We start from the raw sequence: 23,092 nt of genomic DNA on the forward strand, positions 1-23,092 counted from the left end.
AAATACCAATTGATGCATGCATAAGATTGGTCATTGTAACTCTATTGTAATAATAAAAGTCTGGAAACAGGGCCAATGTCCATCAACAGGGAGTGGTTGAATAAGCCACCCAATGGAGGACTCTGAGGCTATACAAAGGACGCAGGAAGATCTTGACAGACTACTGTGGAGAGATCTCTGTAGCAGATTGTTCCCAGAATGAAAGCCAGAAGAATGTTCAGAACAGGCAAATCTATGGAGAAAGAAAGTAGATTTGTGGTTGCCTAGGGCTGTGTGTGGAGGGTTGGGGAGGGGAAACTGCATGGGAGGTGATAGCTAAAGGGTTGGGCTTTCTTTTCTGGGGTGATGAAAATATTAAAATTTAGTGGTGATAGTTATACAACTCTGAACAATACTGTACTAAAAACTATTGAATTATACACTTAAATGGGTGAATTTTAAGGGGGAGGGCAAAGTGAGAAGATGGTATATAGTATGCTACTGCAGTAAAGAGAGAATATATGATTAAATTAAACAATATAAGGGTAAGCATCAACAACACAAATGTTATTTTGTCAGTCAGGATGCAGTGAGGGAAGCAGAATCATGTTGAAGTTATGAGTTAGGGCATTGGTCCCCAACACTTTGGCACTAGGGTCCAGTTTTGTGGCAGACAATTTTTCTACAGGACTGGGAGGTGGGGGGATGGTTTGGGATAAAACCGTTCCCCCTCGGATGATCAGGCATTAGTTAGATTCTCATAAGAAGCATGCAACCTAGGTCAGGTGTGGTGGCTCATGCCTGTAATCCCAGGACTTTGGGAGGCTGAGGCGGGAGGATCACTTGAGGTCAGGAGTTCAAGGTCAGCCTGGCCAACATGGTGAAACCCCATCTCTACTAAAAATACAAAAATTAGCCACATGTGGTGGTGCACACCTGTAGTCCCAGCTACTTGGGAGGCTGAGGCATGAAAATCGCTTGAGCCTGGGAGGCGGAGTTTGCAGTGAGCCGAGATTACGCTACTGCACTCCAGCTGGGGCAACACAGTGAGACTTTGTCTGAAAAAAAAGAAAAAAAAAAAAAGAAAGAAAGAAAGAAAAAGGGGGAGTGGGGTGGCACAGTGGCTCACGCCTGTAATCCCAACACTTTGGGAGGTTGAAGTGGGTGGATGACCCAAGGGCAGGAGTTCAATACCAGCCTGACTAACATGGTGAAACCCCATCTCTACTAAAAATACAAAATTAGCCAGGTGTGGGGGCGAGCGCCTGTAATCCCCACTACCGGGGAGGCTGAGGCAGAAGAACTGCTTGAACCCGGGAGGCGGAGGTTGCAGTGAGCCGAGATCATGCCACTGCACTCCAGCCTAGAAGAAAGACTGAGACTGTCTCAGGAAAAAAAAAAAAAAAAGGAATCATATATTTGATTATTATGTTGGAATTGTTATTTTGAGACTGTTTTGAGGGGTTGGCTCAGGGCTCATTAATTGCTAGCTGTTATCATTATGTTATTTTTCAAAGGCCATTGCAAATACTTCCTTCTTTAGGAAGCCTTCCTGAACGATATCTTAAGGACTAATGACTGAAAGATGCTCTTCCTCCTTTGATCCCCAAAGTAGTAACTACACCTATCATGGCTTTTCTGGCTTCTTGCCTTGGGATAGAGATGCCTGAGACCCCATTATCCCTAAATTCAAAGAAGCTGTAAATGCCTTTAAGGCAAAAAGGACATGGACATCCCCCAAGGGTCTGAAGTGCAACCCATTCTGGTGTATTTAATGGGTATCTTTTTGTTTCTATGTGTCTTTGCAAGTCTGTGTTGTTTGATGTAAATGCATTTGTAATATTTTTATTGATATTGTCATCTAGGTCCTATTTGGTTTGGTTATTTACTTTTTCTGCCTAGCACTAGGTGTTTAAATCCATGTTGCCACGAATACATGGGGTCCCTTGCTTTGAGTGCTGCACAGCGTCACATTTTATCTATCCGCTCTCACAAGAAAGGGCGCTTAGATTGTCTCCAACTCCTAGCAACCATAGCAACACAGCAACCAACATCCTCCTACATGTCCCTTTATGGGCCTGCAAGAGAATTTCAGAGATCTATATCAAGGAGCTGGATTTTAGGGTTCTCCCATAATTTCCTTCATTACTGCCAGACTGTTTTCCAGACTGACAGCCACAGGCTACTCACGCCAGCTCGACAGCTCCATATTCTCCACCGACATTTGGCATTATTCAACTTTCTAATTTTTGCCAGTCTTAATGGGTGTAAGTGATATCTCATTGTCATCTTTCTGAACACTGAAAAATCTCTTCATATGCTTGCAGAGCTGCTGAGGTTGTGGTTCCTTAAACGCCAGCTCACATCCTGGGGTTTGACTTTCTGCGCCTGAGGCGGCGGGCCCAAGGCTCATCCCTCCGCCCCGAGTCCTGAGAGGCGCGAGGAGAGTGAGCCTGCTAGATGCCTTGTGCGCATCTATCTCCAGGGCTGGGGAGGCTGGGCGAACTCCTGGGGAGGAGACTGGGTCAGGGGCCCCTGCGGAACTCGGCGTGGTCCCGACCCGCCGGCTTCGGGCGCGGAGCAGTGGGCAGGTTAAGGGAGCAGGAGGAGGGACCTGCATCCTGGTCCGGGACTGGGGTGGCCGCTGCATCTGCGTTCCTAGAAGGCGGGGCGTGGGATCTGGCGGAGCGACCGCCCCCTCCTCTCGGCTCTCCGGGCCCAGCCCCAGCGGACGCGCACCTCGCACCCGGGCGCCAGCGCGCGCAGGGGTTGCGGAACGGCGGGATGCAGGAGGACCTGGCGTGGGAGACCGACGGCCGTGAGTTAGCCTGGCTGGGGGACGGGGAGGGGGGGCCGAGGCCGAGAGGACCCCCGCATCCGTTTGGGGAGTGTCAGGGGTGACGTTGTTGCCCTCCGAACGGCCACCTCTGACTTGGGTGTCTGTGTGGCTCCGAGCGGAATGGTTACCGGTCCGCGCAGCGGGCCAAGGGGACCTTGCCCGTGCATCTGGGACACGGGGGCGCCACCCGCCAGGTGAGCGGGGAGCAGCGGCTGAGAGGTTAGCTACAAATAATAAAGGTACTAGCGATCCTTGACTGCGTGCTGTACTTTGTGTGCCAGGCCTTGACCCAGGAGAGGCACGTCATTTGATCTTCGCTTCGGCCATTTGGGTAGGACATTACGTTATCTTCATTTTGCAGATGAGAAACTGAGGCACAGGGTGTTCAAATGAGTTGTTCAAGGTCACGCAGCCATTGGGTGGTAGAAGTGCTGAAAGCCCCAGCTCCCCCGGAATGCTGGGGCTGGATAGCGAGTGGAGACCGCATCGGATGGGGCACGCAGTCAGAGGGGAGGAGCCTGACTGGCCACACAGGTGGGATAGGGGCAACTCTAAGCCTCCCTCAAGGAGTGCGCCCAGTGCCAGGGCCTCTAGGCCGGGCAGCAGCGTCTGTGTGGGCATCAGCTGGCCTGGGGCAGCTTTGGCTGCACTGTCTGGGAGAGGGGAGAGAAGGATTGTGTCGGTGTCTGCACTGTGAGTCCTTGATCCTGCAGCCTGGCCGAACCCCGACAGCTGAATCCGGGACAGCTGCCGGACAGCTGCCCCGGGGCTCTCCCTCAAATGCGCATAGTGCAGCTCACTGGATTCCTTTGAGACCTATAGTGTCCAAAATGCTGGCACACTGCATCTACTCAGCTGAGGAATGTGTTGGGGGTGGGAATGCTCAATCAAGATGCTAATTATTTCAGAGTAGGTACATGATTCTGTCTGGGGTGGAGGATCACTTGAGGGGGCCTGTGAAGAATGTGTAGCAATGGAGCATTGGTGTGTGTGGCAGAGAATTCTGGGCAGAGGACCCAGCATGGGCAAAGGCTCAGACAGCTCAGTGGGTATTGGATGTGGGAGGTGGATGGAAGAGATGAGACAGAACTTGATTTCATTCTAACTTAACCTTCTGTGGCCTGGCAGTAGGTAGTGTCTGCTGGCTTCCCTCTGGGACTCCTGGCTGTTTGCAAATACAAACCAGGCCAATCGCCCTAAGCTGCAGATAAGACACAGGGTGCCAGTCAGGAAGGGACCTATACAGATCTCTTTCTTCACCCTCCCCCAATTTTACAATGGAAGAAACAGACCTACAAGGGGGCTGTGGCTAGCCCAGGATGCTGCTGCTAGAAAGTGGTAGGGCAAGTACTAGAACCCAGGCTGCTGTAAGCTCACACCTGAAGAGGCAGCTCTCTTTGGCTACCAGAATTTGACCCTTCGCCTTGGAGGAATAATAGTGATGATGGTGATGGTGGTGGTGGTATGGTCATTATGTGCCAAATACTGTGCCAGGGGGCTTTCATATCTCGATTCTAATCATTATATTAACCTTGTAAGGAAGCTCACGCTCCCGTTTTGCAGATGAGGAAACTGCCTAACACAGCTAGGAAGTGGTTCACCCGGAGTTGAACCCAGGACTGTGTGATTGCCTCCCGGGGTAGCAACTCTGAGGTCCACAGGTTGTATCCATGAGGCCCCAGAAAGCTCAAGATCCTCTTTCACATCTGGAGAAGTCTGTGTGGAATTTATCTAGAAAAGCAAACTGCATGGCAGTCCTGTCTCTCACCTCAGTGAATCTTAGCCTTCCCTACCAAGACACTCATCACCTGTCCCTGGATACACAAAGGGGCTGGGTTCAGACATTCATACTGGACCAAACATGAAAGCTGTGGGGTTACTTGCCCTGCAGTGACTATGCAAAGGGCCAGCAAATATTTGTCTGTGTTAGTATGTGTGAGCACTTTGGGAGAGGTGACAGGCATCTATTCGTATGGGGATTGTTGGTATCACTCATACAAGCAGATATTTTTTTTTGTTTCTGTTTTCTTTTTTCTTTTTTGTTTTTTTTGAGACAGAGTCTCGCTCTGTCGCCCAGGCTGGAGTGCAGTGGCACGATCTCAGCTCACTGCAACCTCCGCCTCCCGGGTTGAAGCAATTCTCCTGCCTCAGCCTCCTGAGTAGCTGGGACTACAGGTGTGCACCACCATGCCCAACTAATTTTTGTGTTTTTAGTAGAGACCGGGTTTCACTGTGTTGGCCAGGATGGTCTTTTTTTTTTTTTTTTTTTTTTTTTTTGAGACGGAGTCTCGCGCTGTGTCACCCAGGCTGGAGTGCAGTGGCGCGATCTCGGCTCACTGCAAGCCCCGCCTGCCAGGTTCAGGCCATTCTCCTGCCTCAGCCTCCGAGTAGCTGGGACTACAGGCGCCTGCCACCACGCCCGGCTAGTTTTTTGTATTTTTAGTAGAGACGGGGTTTCACCATGTTAGCCAGGATGGTCTCGATCTCCTGACCTCGTGATCCGCCCGCCTCGGCCTCCCAAAGTGCTGGGATTACAGGCTTGAGCCACCGCGCCCGGCCGGCCAGGATGGTCTTGATCTGCTGACCTCGTGATCCATCCACCTCAGCCTCCCAAAGAGCTGGGATTACAGGTGTGAGCCACCACGCCCGGCCTGTTTGTGTTTTCTTTTTAGAGACAGGGTCTCACTCTGTTGCCCAGGCTGGAGTGCAGAGGTGCAATTATAGTTCATTGGCAGCCTCAAACTCCCGGGCTCAAGCAATCTTCTTGCCTTAGCCTCCTGAGTAGCTGGGACTACAGGCATGTGCCACCACACCTGGCTAATTTTTTTAAAAACTTTTTTGTAGAGATGGGGGTTTTGCTTTGTAGCCCAGGCTGGTCTCGAACTCCTGGCTTCAAGCCATCCTCCTGCTTTGACCTCCCAAACTGCTGGGATTGCACGCATGAGCCACCATGCCTGGCTCAGAAGCAGAGTTTTGTGGGTTCCTACTGTGCCCACCTTTGGGCCTGCTGTGAGCTGTGGGTGGATCAGGAAGGGTCAAGTGTGGCCAGGGCCTCCAAAATGCTTGGAGACTAGACATCCTCACAATTAAGAGCCGTCTGGATGACGGCAGCAAGGGGCTCCGGTAGGGATCATCTGGCCCTGGGTCCTCCTGGCTCAGACGCTAACCTGCAATCTGACCCTGAGCCCACAGCTGTGTGTGACAGGGGTGGGCAGGGGGAGCTCTGAGGTTCCCTTTAATCTGAGACTCTGTGCTAAAGGTGCAGTGACGAGGGTGAGAGGAGCAGAGAGAAGAGAGAGACCACAGAGAAGGAAAATCGAGGTGGCCTCAGCGTGGGCAGGTGAAAGCTGGTTAGGATTTAGGCAAGAGGGGTTGGAAGATGCTGGGTGCTGTGGCTCACACCCGTAATCCCAGCACTTTGGGAGGCCGAGGCAGGCTGATCACTTGAGGTCAGGAGTTGGGGACCAGCCCAGCCAACCTGGTGAAACTCTGTCTCTACCAAATACACAAAAATTAACCAGGTGTGGTAGCACACACTTGTAATCCCAGCTACTGAGGAGGCTGAGGTGGGAGAATCGCTTGAACCTGGGAGGCGGAGGTTGCAGTGAGACAAGATCATGCCACTGCACTCCAGTCTGGGCAACAGAGGCGTTGGAAGAAGGGGTGGAGGAGCAAGGAGATGGAAGGTACAGGAGTGGGGTAAATGTGCTTCTGGCCTCACCCGGCGCTGGCACGAAATAGGTGGCTCAGTAAATCCTGGCTGTTTTCTTTTTTTTTCTTTTTTTTTTTTTTTTGAGAGGGAGTCTCGCACTGTCGCCCAGGCTGGAGTGCAGTGGCCGGATCTCAGCTCACTGCAAGCTCCGCCTCCCAGGTTTACGCCATTCTCCTGCCTCAGCCTCCCTATAGCTGGGACTACAGGCGCCCGCCACCTCGCCCGGCTATTTTTTTTGTATTTTTTAGTAGAGACGGGGTTTCACTGTGTTAGCCAGGATGGTCTCGATCTCCTGACCTCGTGATCCGCCCGTCTCGGCCTCCCAAAGTGCTGGGATTACAGGCTTGAGCCACCGCGCCCGGCCAATCCTGGCTGTTTTCTACACTAGACTGAAAAGGTGGTTACTGACTCCAGAGGGAGTTAATTTCATTTCCTTCCCCAAGAGCAGCTCTTGGGAGGGTACGTGAAACTTGGATAATGAGGCACACATTTAGGCTGCTGCAAATGGCTTTGCCCTGCTCTTCCGTCTTCGGGGTTTCACCACGTCCTGGTTGCGTGGCTGTAGGATGAGTTAATGAAGAAGAGCAGCCTGTCTAGGGAGGACCCTGACCTTGAGAGGGAAGAGGGCTGTGCCGCTCTGCCCCCATTCCTAGCTGAAAGACCCCTGCCCCAGCAATGTCCAGGAGTGGGAACAGGCTGTTTACCTCTGGTGTCTGCAGTGTGGGGGATCCTCCCCCTCATCCTGCACCCCATTTTCTCCCCATAGTGCTTCCTCTGGAGAGGCAGCTCCACGAGGCCGCCCGCCAGAACAACGTCAGCAGGATGCAGGAGCTGATTGGGAGGAGGGTTAACACCAGGGCCAGAAACCACGTGCGTAATGAGCGTCTCTGAATCAGGGCACCTGGGATAGTGTCATGATAATGCCAGTACACAGGGGGAACAGTTCATCTGAGCTACAGGCAGGTGCATTTGCATGTGTTAACTTGGAGGGAGGCTCAGGCTCTGTCCTCATGGCCTGCATTGTCTCGAGGAATCTAAGGAATCTAAGGAATCTAAGGCTTAGAGTGGTTGGACCCCCACCCAAGGTCAGGGTCAGGATTCCAAGCCAGGCTTGGCAATTCCAGAGGTCAAACTCTTAACTTCTGGGACCCATCTGAGAAGTTAGAGCCAGGAGGGCTAGGGTCAAAGGTCAGCAGCCAGAAGCTGGGAGATGGGCAAAAGAGGAGGACAGACATTACACAAAGCATCCCACAAACAATTCATTCTCTCTGTGATAAGTTGTCGTAACAGCGTGTGCAGGAGGGTCGGGAAAAGCCTCCCAAGGAGGTGGCTTTTTTTATTTTTTCTTTGAGACAGGACCTCACATCACCCAGGCTGGAGCGCAGTGGAACAATCACAGCTCACTGCAGCCTTGACCTTCCTGGGCTCAGTTGATCCTCCCACCTCAGCCTCCTGAGTAGCTGAGACTACAGGCACGCACCACCATGCCAGGCTAATTTTGTATTTTTTCTAGAGATAGGGGTCTTGCTATGTTGCCCAGGCTGGTCTCAAACTCCTGGACTCAAGCTATCCTCCCACCTCAGCCTCCCAAAGTGCTGGGATTACAGGCGTGGGCCACCTCACCCTCCCGGAAGTGGCATTTTTGAGGAGCCAGGTGAAGGACAGTATTCTAGGCAGAGAGAACAGTATGGGCAGAAACCCTGAGGAAGGAAGGAGCAGCTGGGCTCCAGAGAGGGGATGTGGCTTGCCTGAGACCACGCAGAAAACTAGTGCTTCCTTTCATTGTCCCCTCGTAAGCTGAAAACTACAGAGGGGAGAAGTGGGCACAGGGGCCACAGGCCAGCTTCCCCCAGGCCTGCTTGGATGGCATTTTGAACTGCCAGGGTGGTCTGAGAATGAGATGGTGCATCAGGCCCCTTCAGCCCCATTCTGAGAGAAGGAAGGGGACAGAACCCAGGGACTCCAGTGCCTCTCAGGGACTTGGAGGATAATCCTTGGCCACATGGGCTTTCCAGCAAGGGCAACAGCAGGAAAAGGCCTAGAGGTGGGAAGCTGCTTGGCATTTCTGAGAAGCAGGGGTGGGCAGCGCCAGACCATGCAGCGCCTCATCATCTCCAGGGTCAGGAGTTTATTCTGAGAGCCATGAGAAACTAAAGAGTTTTGATGGGGACAGATGGGTCCAGTCATTTTACTATGTTGGCTTTGGTTGCCATGCAGGAGAGGAGCATGTGGCAGAACGGGGGGGACCAGAGCCAGCAAAGACCCTTCCAGCCTGCAGACCAGCTGTCCTGGCGGAGGGTGTGGGAGGTGGTCCAGGCAGCTAGGTGGCAGCAGCACCTGACAAGTGTCATCTCCCTCCGGGCAGGTGGGCAGGGTGGCCTTGCACTGGGCTGCAGGTGCGGGACACGAGCAGGCTGTGCGTCTGCTTCTGGAGCACGAGGCTGCTGTGGACGAGGAGGATGCGGTAGGGGCCCTCACAGAGGCACGTCTGTGTGTGCGTGTCTGTCTGTCTGTCTGTCTCAGGGTGGTGGGGGGCACTGGAGATCTCTCTGGGTCTATGAGCCGGTTGCTGAGATTGCTGCTAATATGCAGACATTCAGGTGCAGAGTGGCAGGGAGTCAAACGCTTCAGGTGCCAGGGACACTGCACTGGTTCCATGTTCCTCCTATACAGTAATGAAGAGCTCTCCACTTTCAAGGGTCTTTCAGTTCTCAGAGAGCCTTTTCAGTCCCTCATGAAAGCATGTGAACAGGGAGAGGGCTGTAGAACAGATAATTGGGTGGATTGATAGAGGCCTGATTAGCAAAAGCACCAGGAGGAAGGTCTCTCATGATATGCCACAGGGCTCTGCCCCGGCTAACACTTCAATCAAAGTCTTGGATAAAGACTAACAGTCTTAGTTAAACAATTGGCAGGCAGTGTGTTGCTGAGAGAGGGCACTGATGAGTAACGGGGTCTGTAAAATTATCTCTACAGGTTTGGGAAAAAGGCTGAATCTAATAATGACATTTGAAAGGGATACTCTTATGGCTTTGTCTACATTTAAATTTTAAAAAATGCCTGGGCGCGATGACTCATGCCTGTAATCTCGGTACTTTGGGAGGCCAAGTGGGTAGATCACTTGAGCCCAGGAGTTTGAGACGAGCCTGGGCAACATGGCGAAACTCCGTCTCTACCAAAAAATACAAAAATTAGCCAGTCTTATAAACTGGTGTCTAAATAAATAAATAGGTAAACATTTTAAAATAAAAAATAAAACCGTAAACTTCCCTGCAGCGACTTAGTTGTCCATGAAAACAATTTTCTTTGTTCCGGCTTCTCTCTGCTCCCAGGCCCTGCTGTGTGGGGGTTGATTACTAGTTGGGGTTGAAGTGAGGCAGCAACCCTTACCTCCCCATTCCCCAATCCTGTCTCTTCCCTGTACCTGCTTAGGCCTCATTTAGGGATGCCTTTAGGAGCAGAACGTCTAGGATCCTTAGTCTGAGCTCCCTGGTGAAACACTAGAGGCTCTTGCATCAACTCTTTCTACCCACAAAGACCCCCACTATCACCACTATGCTGTCACTTATTCCTTCGAGGGTTTAGTGAAAAAAGAAGCTATGAGGGAGAACAGTAAGAGGGGGCCCTTTTAGAAATCCTCCCGGTTGGCTGGGCGCGGTGGCTCACACCAGTAATCCCAGCAGTTTGGGAGGCCGACGCAGGAGGATCACCTGAGATCAGAAGTTCCAGACCAGCCTGGCCAACATGGTGAAACCCCGTCTCTACTAAAAATACAAAAATTAGCCAGGTATGGTGGCACACTCCTGTGATCCCAGCTACTGGAGAGGCTGAGGCAGGAGAATCGCTTGAACCTGGGAGACGGAGGTTGCCGTAAACCTAGATTACAGCACTGCACTCCAACCTGGGTGACAGAGTGAGACTCCGTCACAAACAAACAAACAAACAAACAAACAAACAAAAACCTCTCTGTTTCTTTTGCAAATGGCAATACGTAACATTTTGAAAAATAAGACAGCATGGTGGGCTTGCCTGCTGTAGTAATGGGGTTCAGGAGACACTGGAGAAAGGAAATCCTGTTGCTGGAGGAAGATCTCTAGTGATATGCCACAGGACTCTGGCTTGGATAGTTCCTAGGAACTATGTATGTGGGGAAAGCTGGTTTAGGACTGTGACATATCCCGGGGGTCCCCACTGTCAGAAGGCTCTGGCTCCCATGGCTCTCCCTCCCCCAGTCCTGAGCCTTTACCCTTTTTATTCCTGAGCGCCTGTGGACTTCTTCCTCTGGACTCTGCCGGTGCTTGTTCTTTTTCCTCCCTCCTGCAGCCAGCCCACAGTTGCTGATATTCTACCAGGCGCTGAGCTCTGAGCCAGTGCCGGGTCTCCTGGCCTCTTCAGCTCTAGTTAAGGCCAGATGTAGACCCTCATTTGTTTTTGTTTGTTTGTTTGTTTGTTTTTAAATTTTAAAAAATATGCCCCAATCTTGGATGATAGACCCTCATTTGAGGCTCTTTGCTGGGTCCAACACATTCCCTAGGATTTCAGGAGGAAGAATTTAAATGCTTGTGGTCCTTGCTGTCTCTTACTTTTGGTCAACTTTTGGCATCCTCTTGAAATTTTGCAAATAGTCCTTTGATTCCACCCTGGCTTCATCCCAAACATGATGCCTCTCCCTGGGACTCCATTCACAGAAGGCTTGTAGTGTGGGATGGCTTTCCAAACTGGGATATAGAGGGGACCTATATCACACACAAAAACAATGTAAAAATCCTAAAACCCCCTCTTTGACATTCTGTTCTTTAAAGGCCCTTGGTTCTTTCCTTGCCTTGGGCCCAGCCTCTGCTCCCCTCCCTCTCTCCAGTGCTGTCCTTGTCTGCACCGCCCGCTTCCTGCCTCCAAATTCCCGCCTGTTTCTAAAGCAGAGCAGAGCAACTCTCTTTGGATGCTCGGGAGCCTGCTGATCAGTGAGTTCCCTCTGAGTTTCATCTTTTGCCTCAACCCTTTGTCAAGGCTTTTACCCAAACACAGTTCCCTCCCTAAGAGGAATTCTGGTGCCAGCCGCTAAGACCCCTTTTCTTGGTACCCCTCACAAAGGCTCCTGGTGGAGCCACACCCAAGGAGGCACTGCAAAAAACCATTCCCAGGATCTGGCTGGCTCTTGATGTATCCCCCAGAGCTGAGTTTGGAGGCCTGGGGTTGCTCTTCACAGAGAAGAAAAGACTCCAGGGAGATGGGGGAAGTGTGGAACCCTACTGCAGTGGAGGTCACTGAAGGGGCTCTGGGGACCCTGGAGCACACACGGTGCAGATGTGGAGGAAGAGCACCCTGCAGACAGGCCTGGGGCTGCCCCGAGTGGAGGCACAGACATATTTTCAGTTGCTCCAGAGAGTTGGTGGGATGGAAATTGCAGGATTGCAGATTTCAACAGAGCTCGAGGAGGCATTTCTTCCTTTTCTTTTTTCATTTTTTTTTTTTTTTTTTGAGACGGAGTCTTGCTCTGTCACCCAGGCTGGAGTGCGGTGGCCGGATCTTCGCTCACTGCAAGCTCCGCCTGGAGGAGGCATTTCTAACAGAAGCCAGTGTTTGACTGTGCAGGGATGTCTCGTGAGGTGGTGTGGTGCTGCAGACTTAAGCTATCTGCTTTGAAGATATTTTATGGGATATTTATTTATTTATTTATTCATTTTTGAGACAGGCTCTCACTCCGTCGCCCAGGCTGGAGTGCAGCGGTGCAATTTTGGCTCACCGTAACCCTTGCCTCCCGGGTTCAAATGATCCTCTCACTTCAGTCTCTCAGGTAGCTGGGACCACAGGCACACACACCACCATGCCCAGCTGATTAATTTTTTTGTAGAGACAGGTCTCACTCTGTTGCCCAGGCTGGTCTTGAACTCCTGGGCTCAAGCGATCCTCCCACCTTGGTCCCTCCCAAAATATTAAGGTTACAGGCCTGAGCCACCATGCCCAGCCTCTATGGGAGATTTAAACAGTCCATTCTTAAACACCAGTCCAGGAAAAGGTCTTCACCAGTCATAGCAAATCAGAAAACAGGGACAATGTATTTTTTATGAAGCTACATTTGTTTTTTGTCTTTGTTTGTTTGTTGGTTTTTGAGACAGGGTTTTGCTCTGTCACCAAGGCTGGAGTGCAGTGGTGCGATCACAGCTCATTGCAGCCTCTATCTCCTGGGCTCAAGCAATCCTCCCACCTCAGCCTCCTGAGTAGCTGGGACCACAGGAGTGTGCCTCCATGCCTGGCTTGTTTTTAAAAAATGTCTGTAGAGATGGGGGTCCCCCTATTTTGCCCAGTCTGGTTTCAAACTCCTGGGCTCAAGTGATCCTCATCTCAAAGTGTTGGGATTACAGGCGTGAACCACCATGCCCAGTTATGAAGCTTTATTTGCCAAGAATATATTCTAAGATTGGTTCCTTACAAATTTTTTCTTCTAAAATGCTCTTTCTTTATGAAATGATGATGAGAGTAAATGGCAGCCGTTTTGTTTGTTTGTTTGTTTGTTTGTTTTGAGACGAAGTCTCACTCTGACGCTCAGGCTGGAATGCAGTGGTGGATCTCAGCTCACTGCAACCTCCGCCTCCTGGGTTCAAGTGATTCTCCTGCCTCAACCTCTCAAGTAGCTGGGATTACAAGTGCCCACCACCACGCCCAGCTAATTTTTGTATTTTTGGTAGAGACGGGGTTCCACCATGTTGGCCAGGCTGGTCTTGAACTCCTGACTTCATGTGATCCTCCCGCCTCAGCCTCCCAAAGTGCTGCGATAACAGGCATGAGCCACCAAGCCTGGCCGGCAGCTGTTTTATTTTTAAGTTTCATTTAGCAAAAAATAAATTTAAGAAGTTTGCAACAGTACATCAGCCTCTATTTAAAAAAAAAAAAAAATTGGTCTTAAAATTCCTAAAGCTTGGAGCTCCCTGGACTGAGTGGCACTTATAGTTCCTTCTGGTTGTATGGTTTAATCATAAGGCACAGGGCCTGGCTGGCACGGCCACGCCTTCCCACATTCTTCTCACCTCCTGTATGTCCTCTCCCCCAGTTTGGGATGAACGCGCTTCTCCTGTCTGCCTGGTTCGGCCACTTACGAATCCTCCAGATCCTGGTAAACTCGGGGGCCAAGATCCACTGTAAGAGCAAGGTAAGGCTTCAGCTGGTAACCCTCTGTCCCCTCGGCTCCCCTGGCCCTGGATGCACAGGTCTCCCCCCACCTCTGCCCCCCACCCCCACTTGCCCCTCCAGTCCCCCACCTGCCTTTGCCTGTCCCTCTTTCTTCTGATCTCCCCCACCTCTCTTCTATTCAGTGAGTTGGGACAGTCCCCAGCCCTCTGACTGGCCTCCTTGTTTGTAGGAGAGAAATCAAAATAACTCCCTCAGAGGGTAGTTAGGAAAATTAAATGAGAAGGAGGTGAGGTCTCCTCCACCCTCCTGCCAGGCCCCGTACCCATTGTGCTCAGTGTGGTGGGGTGAAAGGAGCAAAGCATCATTTACCAAGTGTGGTATGGTGGGCGAGTTACTCTATCAGCCTGCACTGTGGTTTGAGGGAGCAGGGCCTCAGCAAGTGAGAGTGCCCGGAAGCCCTCCGCCGGTGTCTCACCTTTTAGGGTGTCAGTTGCCCTTAGGAAAATGCAAACATTTCTGGGCCAAATCCCTCAGCCAGGAGTTCTCACATGGGTTCTTAGAGAAAATTCAGAGGACCTATGAACTTGGATTGGAAAAAAGTGCATATTTATTTTGGCTAACTTCTTGAAAATTTAGCATTTTTTTCTTCCTTTCTTTTTTTTTTTTTTGAGATGGAGTCTTGCTCAGTCACCCAAGCTGGAGTGTAGTGGCGCGATCTCAGCTCATTGCAACCTCCGCCTCCTGGGTTCAAGCAATTCTCCTGCCTCAGCCTCCAGAGTAGCTGGGACTATAGGCACGTGCCACCACCCCCAACTAATTAGCATTTTTTTCAACGTTGAATGTAGGTAATATTAGTACTTGTGACTTTGTCACTAATAGAAAATGTAGCTATTTTCATATCACATGAAAGTTTTTGCAGTTATCTTAAAATACTCCTTACATTTATCATTACATTGAAATTACGGCAGTGATTAGACCCTTCAGTAGATCTTGTTGTTTAACAGGTCAGTAAGGAAGCACATGTGTTACTAGATTGAAAACTTGGTTTGTAATATTTTGATAACTTAATTTCAATATAATTGGTTTCCTTTTATGGTAGGCAGAATAATGTCACTTCAAAGATGTCCATATCCTAATTCCTAGAACGTCTGAACCCCCAGAACCTAACACGCCAATAGGAATTTGTTGGGTATGATGCGATGTGTGTGAGGTGTGATGAAGGAGGCAGGGGTGGAGCGATGCGAGCCACTAGCCAAGGAATTTGGTTAGCTTCTAGAAGCTGGAAAAGGACAGGAAATGGGTTTTCCCCAAGAGCTTCCAGAAGAAACACAGCATTGCCAACCCAATTTAGACTTCTGACCTTCAGTATTGTAAAATAATAAATTTGTGCTGTTTCACGCCATGAAGCTATGGTAATTTGTTATAGCAGCAATAGAAAACGAATACGCCATTGTAAGCCTGTTTAATTGATTAAATTTTTTTCCTGTATAATTTATTTTTTTGCATTTAAGTAAATGTTATTCTGAGAAGGGGCCTATAGGCTTCACCAGATGTAAAAGGGTCATGGCACATAAGAGGTCTGTCTCATGCCATTGTTAGGATCCTGTTGGCAGTGGTGGGAGTGCCTGAAAGCATTTGGGTTGGAAAATCCATCCCAGAGAACCATGCCCCTATGTGGTGGGTCACAAGATCTGAGCCGGAGTGTGGGAGGGAGGGGCCAGCAGGAGGGTACCCTGTGAATACACCCAGGTTCAAGCTCAGGGTTCTGCTGTCTGGTCCTGCTGGCCTGGCCTGGCTTGGCCTTGGAAGGGCTCAGTGGCCCTGGGGAATCCAGTGTTGTCTTGATGTAGTATACTATAAACAGAGTTGTGAATGAGCCTCCATGTTCTAGAATGAGGAAGGCAGGGTCTTGGGTGTATGTGGAGGGTGAGGTTCTGAGTCATGGACTCTTCTAGTGAAGCAGATCCCCTCTATATTCATTTTCTGGTTTTGGCAACAAATCACTCTAAAATTTAAAAGTAATGAATCTGAAAGTAATGATATATTATTTTCCACAATTCTGTGGTTGGCGGGCAGTTCCTTTGGCTTTGCCTGGGCTCACCTGCAAGGCTGCAGTCAGCAGGTGAGTGGGCTGGGGGCTGGCTGGCCCTGGAGGGTCTCACTCACATGTCTGGAGCCTCTGCAGGAAGGTTTGGAATGTCTGGGATAGTGCGGCTAGTTTCTCCAGGTGGCCACTGATCCTTAGGGAGTCCAGCATAGACTTCCTTACCTGTCTGCCTCAGGGCAGCAAAAGATCCAGAGCAGAACTGGCAAGGGCTCTAGAGGCCAAGGCTGGAAAGCCACGTGGTATCACCTCCATTGCATTCAAAAGCCCATCACGGGACCAGTGTAGATTCTCGGTGAGAAGAGTGGCACGATCCTGGGGTGTGCCTCCAAGGGCAGGAGGAATAGATGCAGCCAGCTTTGCAAATGATAGACCCCACTGTTTCTTTCAATCTCTTGTTCAAGGTCTTCCCCAAAGGGATTCATCCCACCTGTAGATGCCATAGGCCCAGTCCTGCTTCTGCCCTGAAGCTTTCTCCTTTCCCTGCTGTTTACGTAGCTCTACTGGTGATAGTTACAGTTTTACTAAACTACAGACTATAATAAGATTTCAGCAGTTTTTCCGTTAATATTCTACAATGCTTTAGTCATTTTGTCTTCTTAGTCTCTTCGAATCTTGTGATGATTTCTTAGTTTTTCCTTGTTTTCCGTGACCTTAACCCTTTTGGAGAGTAGTAGTCAAGTATTTTGTGGAATGCCCTTCAATTTGGGTTTGTCTCATGTTTTTCTCATGAAAATCATCAGTCCAGGGCTATGGAATTTGGGAAGAACACAAGAGGGAAGTGCCCTTCTCATCCCTTCATATCAAGGGGTCCATGATACCAACATGAAATACACACATCGGGCTGGGCATGGTGGCTCACGCCTGAAATCCCAGCACTTTGGGAGGCCGAGGTGGGCGGATTGCCTGAGTTCAGGAGTTCGAAACCAGCCTAGGCAACATGGCGAAACCCCATATCTACTAAAAATACAAAAAATTAACTGGGTGTGCTGGAGGGTGCCTGTAATCCCAGCTCCTCGGGAGGCTGAGGCAGGAGAATTGCTTGAACCCAGGAGGCAGTGAGCTGAGATTGTGCCACTGCACTCTAGCCTGGGAGACAGGGCGAGACTCTGACTCAAAAAAAAAAAAAAAAAAAAAAAAAAAGAAATACACACATTGAAAGTTTATACTCACTGAGATTTGACCACTGTCAAGATGTAAAACACTGTTCTACTGATTTTTATGACTCACTGTTGGGTTGCAAACAGGACTTCAAATAATCTGACCTTAATGCAAGGCAGAAGTAGAAGCCCTGGGGCATAAATATAGTATTTTCAAGCCTCCCTCCTTTTGCTTCTAGGCCCCAGAGACCTTCTTCCTGTCCACCCTCAACCCAGGCCACTTCCCTCTACTCCCTGCAGACCACATCTGCTCTTAATCTGCCCTAGAAGGTGAGGAGGTCACTTCCTAGTGACATACACTGGTCACTTAGTCACCTGCTTCTTCTTTAGCAGCTGTATCAAGGGAGGCAGATGCCTAGAACCTTCTTAATTATTCTGGAGGCTACTAGTGCTATATGACCTCATCATACATGTTTGAATTAATTTTTAGTTGATAAAATACTTTTCCTGTAGGTCCAGTCCTCTCAACCACCCACTGAGGTGGTCAGGGATTATGATGCTAGTTTGTCCTATGTGAAAATGGAGGCTCAGAGAGGTGGAGGTAACTGGCCCAAGACTCTGGAGCTGAGGGGTGCTGGAGCTGGGATTTGAACTTTGGCATCCTGACTCCTGCCGGCCCCTCTGAGGCTGAGTGGGCAGCAGAGTGGGTTATCCCTGGGGTCCGTTCATCATTTATAGTGTTGTGTCCACGGGGAGGCTGCGTTCTGGGTCCCAAACACTCGCTGTCTGGGAGACTGGCAGCATGTGAAAAGGGCCTCCCTTCGCAGACTGCAGGGACCTTCCTGCACTTGTTTCCAGGATGGCCTGACCTTACTGCACTGCGCAGCCCAAAAAGGCCACGTGCCTGTGCTGGCGTTCATAATGGAGGACCTGGAGGATGTGGCCCTGGACCACGTAGACAAGGTGAGAGTGCCTCAGGGCTACTCATCATTCCCATTGGGCGGGGGGCTCCTGGGGCCACTCTTGCCCACTGAGCTTACCACATTCCTTGGGTGCATCCTTTGATCTGTGGGCATATTGCACCTGGCCTGGGGAGCCGCTGGTTGAAGAGGTGTTGGGGCACAAACGAGCAGAATACAAGCAGAACACAGTCAGTTGCTGCAGAGAGGCCCTGATCAAGGACTAGGTGGGTTAGAAAAGCAAGCCATTGTTTCTGCTTCCTGGAGGAGGTGGCATTTGGTAAATAAACTGGATTTGTGGGTAAGATTGGAAATCAGGGGTTGGAAGGGGCACCAAATGGAAGAGCGAGGCTTGTGGGAGCTTTAGGGACAGGAAAGGGCTCTAGTGTGAGTTCTGAGGGGCTGGAATCTTAGGAGGGAAGGTCTGATGGGTGGTTGGAGGTCCCTCTGGAGATCTCAACCCCCATCCTCAAGAATCTGTTTATTCATTAGGCAGCAAGGAGCCACCTAAGGACTGGCCAGGGAGGGACCCCAGCAAGTGGCTCTCGTTGGGAAGTTGGGTCTGGGCTTTCCAGGCAGGGTGTGGGAAAGCAAGTGGAGAGGACAGTGTCTGGGGCAGGAGAGGCCACTGCAAAGCCAGAGTGGTTGGGAAACAGAGGCCAGGTGGGCAGAGGCAGGTATGCCCACTGACAGAGTGAGGAAGGCTCACACCACTTCTCCTCCTGGCCAGCTGGGGAGGACGGCGTTTCACCGGGCAGCTGAGCATGGGCAGCTGGATGCTCTGGATTTCCTCGTGGGCTCTGGCTGTGACCACAGTGTCAAAGACAAGGTACTGTGTCCGTGAGGCTCTGGGATCCTGACCAGGGTGCAAAACTTGCCAGCTTCCAGGCTCTGGCTCCTCACATGTGTCCACGTCTGACTCCCATTGTGCTGGAGGGCCATGTGCCCCAAAGACGAGAGCGTATTTAGTGTTCATCCAGCAGGCCCTTCACTAGCATGCGTTATAGGCCCACCCTATGCTACAGGTTGGTGGCAAAAAGATGCCCAAGACACCGTTTCTTACTCGAGGAACTCAGTGCCACAGTCATAGTAAGGATTTCTGATCTGACGTGGCTGGCCAGGGTGGCAGATCTGGGTGGTTGGTAGTGCTGCCTGGAGTGCGTTGAGCAGGGCTGTAATCTACCGGGGTTGTCTGTTGTTGGCAGACGTGGGGAAGTGTTAGGGGGTGGTAGCCACACAACTGCTCTGCTATGGTTATGGCAGGAATAGGATGGGAGCATGGAGGAGGGAGCGTATCATTCAGGGCTTATAAGCAGAATTTCACTAATCTGAGAAGGGGTAAGTGATGGGGACCGGAGGGTCTACCCTGTAAATGACTCTTATCATTGGACCTTTGTGAATCATTAGGGAAAATATATTACAGCAAATTCTTTTTTTTTGAGGCGGAGTCTCACTCTGTTGCCCAGTCTGGAGTGCAGTGGTGCCATCTTGGCTCACTGCAACTTCCGCCTCCCGGGTTCACGCCATTCTCCTACCTCAACCTCCCTAGTAGCTGGGACTATAGGTGTCTGCCACCATGTCTGGCTAATTTTTTTGTATTTTCAGTAGAGATGGGGTTTCACCGTGTTGGCCAGGATGGTCTTGATCTCCTGACCTCGTGACCCGCCCACCTTGGCCTCCCAAAGTGCTGGGATTACAGGTGTGAGCCACCACGCCCGGCCTGTTGCAGCAAATTCTAAATGATGCCTCCAACAAAGAGATTAACTCCATTATTAATCTTCTGGTTAATGTGCTTGGCCAGGATAGAGGGAGTTCTGTGTATACCGAAGTGATAGAGAGCTCACACACAAATCCACTGCCGGGTCTTGGAACTGGAAGGCATCTGAATTCAGCCTTCTCGTTTTACAGCTGTGGAAACTGACGCCCAGAGAGGGAGATGCTTTAGCCAAGGTCACACAGCGAGACACAGGTAGAGCTGGATTTGGAAGCAGCATCCTAATGCATAAAGCTGTGCTCCTCTCCTTACCAGGCTGCCTCCTGGGTTGGACCCCTTGGGTTCTGCACTGAGTCCATCCACACTCATCCTTTTGGGTTGAGCAGGTGGTTGAGCAAGGCACTGGGCCAGGAACTGGGCATACAGAGAATGGGGAGGGCAGCACCTGCCAGGACTGGCTAACCCAAGAGGCAAAATGATCACACCTCAGGGCCCCAGGAGAGCATGAGCATCAAGAACAGAGAAAGAGAACATACAGCTTTGATGAACTTCTCCAGAATCTTGCAATCAGAAATTCTGCAAAGAAGCTTTTAAAATTGCATACCCCTGTTAAGTTTTGTGTTTTCAGAATAGGAGTGTTTTCATTTTCAGTTTCATCTGGGGAGGGGACATGGTAAGTTTTTCAATGCCTACTAAGGGGACAGACCTCTTAGAGTCAATGACAACACAGGTCACTCCACGTGTGCTCTAGAATGCTAGGGAGGCTTTGAGAGCCCAGAGAGAGCGACTGACTCCACTTGGAAGGGTGAAGTGTTGCTGTCAAGGCCTCACAGAGGCGGAGATGCTGGACATCCCCAAGGTAGAGGGGAGAGGACCCTGGGCCCACGCCAAGGCTGCCTTCTGCCCAGCTCTCCTGCCTCTGAGCCCCCTGCCCTGCCCAGGAAAGTGTGAGCGCCTGTCAGGCATCCATGTGTGCCACCTGCAGCTTCAAATGCCAGAACATGGATATTTATAACCCAGAAGGAAGAAGAAAGCCCCACCATTGCCTCTACACCCTGTTAACTGGGGGCATGTGTTGGCCTTTCACGGTTCACCTGCTTCCTGCGTGTCTCTGAACACAGAGATTTCACACTGTGACTGCATTTCCCACTGCTTGTCCTGGCTTGCAGCAGCCAGCCGACAGGCTACAGGCTGCAGAGAAGCTGGCAAGGAGAGAAAAACAAAGCTGTTGAGGGCTTTTTAAAATTACTTTACAATTGTATTATTGTTAGCTGAATTCATTTTTTTTTTTTTTTTTGAGACAATATCTTACTCTGTTGCCCAGGCTGGAGTGTAGTGGCGCAATCACAGCTCATTGCAGCCTCAACTTCCCATGCTCAAGCAATCCTCCTGCCTCAGTCTCTCCAGTATCTGGGACTACAGGCACGCACCACCACATCTGGCTAATTTTTGTATTTTTTGTAGAGATGGAGTCTCACTATATTGCCCAGACTGGAATTCCTGGGCTCAAGCTATCTGCCCACCTCAGCCTCCCAAAGTGCTGGGACTATAGGTGTGAGGCACCATGCCCGGCAGGGAGATCCCTTTAAAGGACAACCCCAAGCAGGCTGACCTCAGCAGGGTTCACTTCAAATACAGAGTACGTTGCACCATCTGCCCTGCCCAGTGCAGCTGCTTCTCTTGGCTATGTCGCTGTCACCTTTAGACTTTCCAAGTGCAAAGCAACTACCAGTCCTCTGGCCTTCAAGTTCCAGGGACACATGTCAGGTTCTCCACATGATCCCCTGAAGACCCTCCTACATTTTTGACTCATTGAACAAACATCTACTGAGTGTTGGCCATGTGCCCCAGGCCCTATTCTAGGCACTTAAGGAAACTTCAGAAAACAAAATAGATGCCTCTGTGGTGCTTATGTTCCAGCAACAAGGGTCAGACACGTGGAACGAATCCAAATGCCCATCAGTGATAGACTGGATAAAGAAAATGTGGCACATATACACCACGGAATACTATGCAGCCATAAAAAGGAATGAGATCATGTCCTTTGCAGGGACGTGGATGAAGCTGGAAACCATCATTCTCAGCAAACTATCACAGGAACAGAAAACCAAACACTGTATGTTCTCACTCATAAGTGGGGGCTGAACAATGAGAACCACATGGACACAGGGAGGGGGACAACGCACACTGGGGCCTGGTTTCAGGGGGCGAGGGGAGGAAGAGCATCAGGATACATAGCTAATGCATGCGGGGCTTAATACCCAGGTGATGGGTTGATAGGTGCAGCAAACCACCATGGCACACATTTACCTATGTAACAAATCTGCACATTCTGCACATGTATCCCAGAACTTAAAGTAAAATAATAAAGAAAAAAAGAGTCAGACGATAAACACTAAGCACACAGCCACTGACAAGAGTGTGTTGGCAAGGTGATCCGTGCAGTGGGGAGAGGAAAAGCAGGGCAGGAAAATAGGCTCAGGAGGACAGAGGTGGGGTTTGCAGTTTCAGAGTGTGGCCCGGGTAGGCCACGCTACTCAATAAGAAACTAACGTCTCACATAGAGACTTGAGGGAGGCAGGTGACTGAACCAAGCAGCTGCCTGGAACAGCCTGAGCTCAGGGGAGAGTTGCTGGGGCCTTGAGCAGTGAGAGGAGATGGATTTGGGGGACCCGAGGAGGGACTGGCTTCAGATGGGCACGTGGAAAGTAGAATTGGTTTTGTTTAATTTTTAAGCAATGTGCCTGCCTTGAAGTATAAGGAAAGAAAGACCAGGGCTTGGCCCTGCAATCTGCCCCTGGTTGTAGTTTTTGGCACAGTTGTCAGGAGCAGGGTGGCACTGACCCAGTGTGCATGGCTGCAGCTCATCACAGGTCTGTGATTCTGGGGCTCTCTGGTCTGCTGGCCTCTCAGGAGCCCTTTTTCCTGCAGGAGGGGAACACAGCCCTTCATCTGGCTGCTGGTCGGGGCCATGTGGCTGTGCTGCAGCGACTTGTGGACATCGGGCTGGACCTGGAGGAGCAGAATGCAGTGAGTCACCACCTGGGGGATGGCGAGATGCATGACCCTTGCTTGCTGTCTGCCTTCGAGGAACCCCCACCAATCCATGGTGCAGTCTAAAGCCAGGAGGCTGAGGGCATGATCTCAAACTGAGAGCCCACCAGGGAAAGACAAGCAGCAGCACTGAACTCCAGGCTTAATGGTGGCACTTGGCAGGACGGATCACCAAATAAGTGAGACACAGAGTGTGTGTTCAAAGAAGGGAGACGTCGCCATGGACAGGATGGAGAGGGAGGGCTTGCTGGAGTAGGAGGAAACAGACAGAGCGGGAGGGGCAGAACGTGAGCAGAGATGTGGAGCCAGGAGTGACTATGCCATGTGTGTGCTCCACAAAGTGAGGACTTCAGGGGTGGGGCTCATGGGATCACAAACAAGAAAGCTCATTTTTCCCAGGGGCAGGGCAGTGGAGAGCTCAAGGGGCCCTGGGGCCAAGGCACAAGGGGCGTCCTCTCACAGTGGGATTGGGGGTCACTTGGGTGGGCCTCCCCACCATCCTC

General features: G+C 50.7%; 1 protein-coding gene across 1 annotated transcript in view; it reads left to right on the forward strand.

The window, feature by feature from the left end:
* The first annotated feature begins 2,763 nt into the window (after positions 1 to 2,763).
* Positions 2,764 to 23,092, forward strand: part of ANKDD1A (ankyrin repeat and death domain containing 1A) — a 45,030-nt gene continuing 24,701 nt past the window's right edge. The window contains exons 1-7 of the mRNA XM_025390413.1: positions 2,764 to 2,797; positions 7,297 to 7,400; positions 8,896 to 9,024; positions 13,579 to 13,677; positions 17,721 to 17,825; positions 18,552 to 18,650; positions 22,467 to 22,565. Of these exons, the coding sequence (XP_025246198.1) occupies positions 2,764 to 2,797; positions 7,297 to 7,400; positions 8,896 to 9,024; positions 13,579 to 13,677; positions 17,721 to 17,825; positions 18,552 to 18,650; positions 22,467 to 22,565 (669 nt within the window). The remainder of the gene's footprint in view (positions 2,798 to 7,296; positions 7,401 to 8,895; positions 9,025 to 13,578; positions 13,678 to 17,720; positions 17,826 to 18,551; positions 18,651 to 22,466; positions 22,566 to 23,092) is intronic.

Source organism: Theropithecus gelada, chromosome 7a (assembly GCF_003255815.1).
Source record: "Theropithecus gelada isolate Dixy chromosome 7a, Tgel_1.0, whole genome shotgun sequence".
NCBI classification, from domain to species: domain Eukaryota; kingdom Metazoa; phylum Chordata; class Mammalia; order Primates; family Cercopithecidae; genus Theropithecus; species Theropithecus gelada.